This window comes from Apium graveolens, chromosome 5 (genome assembly GCF_009905375.1).
Source record: "Apium graveolens cultivar Ventura chromosome 5, ASM990537v1, whole genome shotgun sequence".
In the NCBI taxonomy this organism is placed as follows: domain Eukaryota; kingdom Viridiplantae; phylum Streptophyta; class Magnoliopsida; order Apiales; family Apiaceae; genus Apium; species Apium graveolens.
Genome location: NC_133651.1, coordinates 53,504,194 through 53,509,847, shown reverse-complemented (window position 1 = coordinate 53,509,847; position 5,654 = coordinate 53,504,194). Strand labels below are relative to the sequence as shown.

At 34.1% G+C, this 5,654-nt stretch overlaps 1 protein-coding gene across 2 annotated transcripts; it reads right to left on the bottom strand.

Annotated features, from left to right (window-relative positions):
• Positions 1–639: 639 nt before the first annotated feature.
• Positions 640–4,650, bottom strand: LOC141724021 (uncharacterized). Of its 2 annotated transcripts, none has more exons than XM_074526005.1 (3): positions 4,458–4,650; positions 2,317–3,287; positions 640–1,391 (listed from the first exon to the last, which is right to left on the bottom strand). In XM_074526005.1, the coding sequence occupies exons 2-3, from the start codon at positions 3,261–3,263 to the stop codon at positions 911–913; spliced, it is 1,428 nt and encodes a 475-aa protein (XP_074382106.1). In that variant the 5' UTR covers positions 3,264–3,287; positions 4,458–4,650; the 3' UTR covers positions 640–910. The 2 variants fall into 2 exon arrangements, with proteins under 2 accessions (XP_074382106.1, XP_074382107.1); XM_074526006.1 differs by lacking the exon at positions 4,458–4,650 and adding an exon at positions 4,283–4,423.
• Positions 4,651–5,654: the final 1,004 nt, after the last annotated feature.

Below are 5,654 nucleotides of genomic sequence, written 5' to 3'. Positions count from 1 at the left end.
GCACATCATGGAAATCTAGCGGGACTATATTACGCTTGGAAGGATCTCTTCAAGGTCAACACTACTTACATATTTCTGGGTCCACATCACATGATCAGGCTCTAAGGGGTTGTCTGTGAGGCCTCTAGGTGTTCTCGTGCCTCACCAACGAGATATCTTCGCTTAATGCCATGACAGCTTATTACAATCTAACTGGGTCTGGGTCATGGAATAATATGGACTTTTTATGAATTTCTCCCCACAACAAAATGAATTTGCAATCAAGAGTAAAATAAATAGCTTACCAATTCCAGAGCTTTTTGAAGATATTACAAATTTGATGGCTAGGGTTTATATAATTTAAGGTGGATTCTGGCCTGCCCTAGTCGATAGGAAAAATGGATTGAAATTATATCCAATCATTAGTTTATTTTAACTGGACTTGATCACCTATTTCGATATTTTTTTAAATTTTTTTATAGATAATTTATTACTAGAAAAACGTTATTAAATTGGTAAATGAAACGAATAAATTTGACATGTCTTTCCTATTTACTGAAGATTTTTTATTTTTTTTTTGTTAGAATAGCTTTTTGCTTTAATATTAGATATCATAGAAACTTTCAAATTTGTACCAATTTACATTACATCCAATGGAACTTTGATGACCAACTATTAAGAAAAGTTCTATTATGACTGTAAACAGAAGTATTACATGAAAACATTACACATTACATCATTTACACAAACTACTAAGTACACCCTCACAAGTCACAAAACTTCCTTGGAGGTGAAACTGAAATGCATAAAAGCAAGGTGGAAACATATTTGCAAAGATGAAACATCTACTGCATCATTCAATGCTCTTATCCTACATTTTCTACTAGTAGACCAATACTCACATATTTGTACAATAATGCAACACAGTCTGCTACACTAACAAGGCTGGAAACATCCAACCAATGGTCCAACCCAAAAACAATCCAGCACCTACAAGACTTAACCCCAAAGCAAACATTAGCGTGTAGTTGGGAACGTTACATCTCCGACGCCCTTGCTTGGAATGCTTAGCCTTCACTGCCTTCTTTCGCATCTTCCTGTTTTTGATAGGCATCCATGGCAACACCGATGGGAAAATATCAGACATTGGATGGTTTTTGTTGTTCTTTATCTGATAGTACAAGTTTTCCAACTGCAGAAGCTGGAACCACTGTTTATAAGCAAAAAACTCAGATGCCTGTCTGAAGAAAAGCTTGACAATATGTTCTTTTTCAGCATATGCCTGCTTTGCTGCCATCTCGGCTTCCCTGGCACGGGTTTGAGAATGCCTAAGTGCTTCCAACAACTGAGCCTTGCAGGCATCTTTGTCAGAAATGTCTGTTTCAGGTTTACCTAATCTGGTTGTCTTATAGCTGCATACCACATGCACAAAAATACTTGATTATCTAGAAAGATTAAGAAAACAAAGCTACTTCATATTTAACAATCCTCAGGCTAGCTGACTACTCTGTTACACAAACACATTGTTGCAGAATGCATACTACTTATTAATTGTCGAAAATTTCAATTTATTGCCACTATAAATCAATTAACCATTTGCTGTTATACTGTTTAATAAGGAAATATAAACTAATTGAAATTTATCCTATAAAATGAAACTCAATTCTAGAACATATAAATTACAAACTTATAAAATCATTTCCATAAAAGGTTACCCGCAATACCACCAATATACTTGTGCGAGATTAAATCTTACAGCTTCCAAGGAAAAATTGCTAATAATAATAATAAAAAAACTAAAACTAGTGTACGCATAAAGAATGGTTCTTTTATTTCCCCGACTTCTGCATAAGTTGACTCTCTTTCAGTTTTATTAAATTCCGTTATCATATTTAAGATAAGCCTGCCTTGTTGACACTAAACATAATTTCATTATGATTAAGTTTCCAGGACTAACTGTACATTAACACAGTGGTCAGAGGATATGTAAGGAGCTCTCGTCTTTTAGAGCTGAAATGTAAGTTTTCAGATACAAATTCTTCAATATCAGGGGCAGATCTAAGATATTATCTTTCAGGGGGCACCAAGAAAATTTTGAGTAAGCACCCTTAAGTTTTGTGGGGGCACTTCTACAATGACAAAAGTGTTAACGGTGAAAAACGTCAAATATGGTTTTGAATGAACCATACTAAATCCACCCTTGGGCCTTGGTTGACATTATGGGAGTGTCTACTCTTACTACCATTGTTTCGTCTATTCTTAACCAGACTTCTTCAGAAATAAGGTGGACAACTTTAAGTAAATTGTCATAAGCCAAAAAAGTTATTGTTTCAATACCTGAGTGGACTATCTATACCAGAATTTGAGTTCCCATTGACTGACCAATTACTCCCACATGCACTTTCTAGAGGGCTGCCGCCACTTCTGTAACTACTTCGATCAGCAACTTGAGGCTTCCTATCAACAGAAGAGTTAATACTCCCGTCAAGATTGGGAAACCCAATCCGAGCATTCGGGTCCCTTTTAATGTGATTCGTCTGAGGCTGTGGAAGATCGCAATTCTCGACAAGATCAAATGATCTCTGTGCAACAAAAGAAGCTAATTCATCACTATCCGCAGTTTTCCACCAAGGATCTTTTTTCCCACTCACGATCAATGGAGATCCTGAATCAAGACACCACTCATCTGATGTATTTAAACTAGCTCTATCAACATGATCCATTTCTACAAATTCGTAGTAATCTTTACCATCCTTCATCTTTATAGGTTCTTGAACACTCTTTGCATACTCTGCCTTCAGCTCTTGCTTGTTAACACTGTGTTCTTTCCTTACAAAACTTGCACAAACTCTACCTTCAGTGCCGCAGGTGGCATCTGAGTTCAAATCTCTAGTAACTACAGTACCAACTTTGTTTAGGTGGACTCGACTTGTTTTAACATTCAAGCTCGCAAAACCAGCTCCACAGATATCCATCTCTGCCTCAAGGGTTTTAACTTGATCATTTAACAATCCCCTCTGGTACCCATAGTTGGGTTGCAGCTGGAGCCACCATTTAGTTTCAGAAGGTACATTCACATATGAAGGGTGGTTGGTATGCGGAACAAAACCTGGAACGTGATAGTCTTGCCCATCTGTGGCACTTGCAGGTCCAGAATCGACCTGCTTAGTTGTTCCTCCTGAAGATGGACAGCAAGCTAGCTTTGGAGCTCTTTTTGCGTCTTCTTGTACAAAGCAACGATTAGCAGTTCTTTGCCAAGCAGCTCTTGCTTCTGCTGCAGCCATCAGTCACTCATATTTCCACAGATGCTGCAATATAGATTAAAAACTTCTTAACTGACAAGAATAAAGTCTAAACGGAGACTTGAAATAAACCTTGTTTTGAGAGAGGCCACAGGTATATTCATGACCAAATGCAAATACAAACCACAACATTCGTGTTCTGTTGAAGCTCAAAAAGATTGACAGTAAACCTAAAATATTCTTGAAATTAGCTTGTATAGGGAGTTAAAAATGTGATCTTGCTATAATACTAACTTCTCGATATACTATGCTATTTAAGCATAATATTCAGCATATGAACTATGTGGATTTACAAATCTACCAATGATTAATCAGTGCTTAATTTCAGTTCAAACTCAATATATAGATCTGCATACCTACACATTTTTGGTGACTCGGATTATAGACCACGTCATAAAAAACAAAAATTGACACAATAACAATCCTAAATAAAATACATGAACTTAAAAGCAAGCTTTCCTTTACAGACTCAACCCGCAAGTCCTCTGTTTTAATATAGCATTTGTTTCAAATATAATACGACAATTGTGATTGTAAGATGTTTTTAAACTGCTATGTCCTAACAAATTATCAATGCAAGGATGCATAAAGTGGATGTAACACAAATATTTGAAACAGATGAACAGATTCGATCAATTACTTTCATAAGTCATCAAGCTCAAATTATGAATCAGAAACAGGATTACAGGATTACGATCATGTCACAGTTAATAGTAAGAAAATTTTACAAATTGAAAAAACTGGACCAACAAGGTAACAACTTTTCTTTAAAAACAAATCCCATATTAAAAATAATACAAAAAATGTGTACTTTAAACTTCTTCAAACAGAAAAAACAATCAAGATCCTGAGATCTTAATAATCAAGTATACACAAATATATACACTTCAAATATTGAAAAACATGATCAATAATCCATATTGACCTCAACCCGGGTAACAAAATTGCCACATAACAAACACAATCAAAGCAAAACACAAATTGAAATGATGGATAATCACCATGTCATAAAAACAGCATGGACCAATGAATTGTTACAACATAAAAGCTCACATAAATTCATTGTCATTCATGATATCTATACACACAGATAAACTTAAAATAATATCAGGCAATATTATAATATCTTCAAATATATGTATACACGTAATAATTGTAGAGAGAGAGGGGGTGGACCTGAAAAAGAAAATCTAAGAAACTGAGAGAGAAGAAGATGCAGGTGTGTGTATACAACAATAATACAAGTATAGATCTTCAAGAATCAAGAATATATGTGTGTGTTTGTATGTAATAATATGTGATGTATCAAGAGGAAACAAGAGTTGATGAGTCAGAGAGACACGAATGTTAATCCTGTGACAGATCTATGTTTCATTTTATTACAGTTTTTTAATTTATTTTTGCGGACCCAAGAAACGACATCGTGTGGTTGAAGCTGTAGTAATTGTTACTCAAACTTTAACTGAAACGGCGTCGTAAAAGGAGGACCAGCAGTACTAGTCTTTGTTGTCTACATCAAGAAAAGAATAGGGTGCAAGCAAAGTGGGAGTTGAATGTAAAATGAGTCAATTTATCATAATAAAAATATCTGAATGGATTCTGATCTGTGTAATGAATCTGAATAGGAGTATTTGATAGGGGGCATCCATCTATGATTAACGTGGGCTGGTAGTAAGTGGATTTAACATTTTTCTCATAACAAGATACGGCACCATGTTTACGAGTTGTCTACTACTCTGTGTTTTCCGGTGTTTTTCGGTTCTTACCTTTCCGCAAATGTTTACGTAATTGTAGAGGAAAAATGTCTTTTTAAAAAAAATATTATGAGTAATGGTTAATATACAGAATTTTGTGTTTTAATTGGGCTTGTGATGTAAATACAGAAAACCATTCTAATTAAAACTCACTACATGTTATTATGTATAAAATTTTGTACATAATTATATACACCAAATATTTTTCAAATTGCTTTGATAAGTATCAAGGTTTTAAAAAGACGAGTCCAAATGGTCGGACGGATGGATCGTACATATTTTACTTTAAATTATATTTTTATTATATAATATTTAATATTTCGTCTATTATAATATAATATAAATTACTAAAGCTAATAATTTTTTTAATTAAAGTAAGGATAATTCGCCTACCAAAAAACATGCACCGACGATCAAATTTTCAATTCGTTGTCTATTTTAATACGGTAAAGATGAATAGTATATATGTATTTGTAAAATAGTTAAGTTGGTAACAATAAATTTTAATTAAAGAGATTTTTAAATAATTAAATTTTGAATTATCCATTTATATTTTATGTTACTTGTAATTAAGTAATTATTACGACTGTTAGCAAGCACGCGAAAGAGATGTTTTGAT

Bases quoted from the DNA above. Each gene is read 5' to 3' on its own strand.
- LOC141724021 (XM_074526005.1), bottom strand. From the start codon at position 3,263: ATGGCTGCAGCAGAAGCAAGAGCTGCTTGGCAAAGAACTGCTAATCGT. The intron at 1,392-2,316 runs GTATTGAAACAA...TGTGGTATGCAG, and splicing joins GGTATAGATAGTCCACTCAG to CTATAAGACAACCAGATTAG.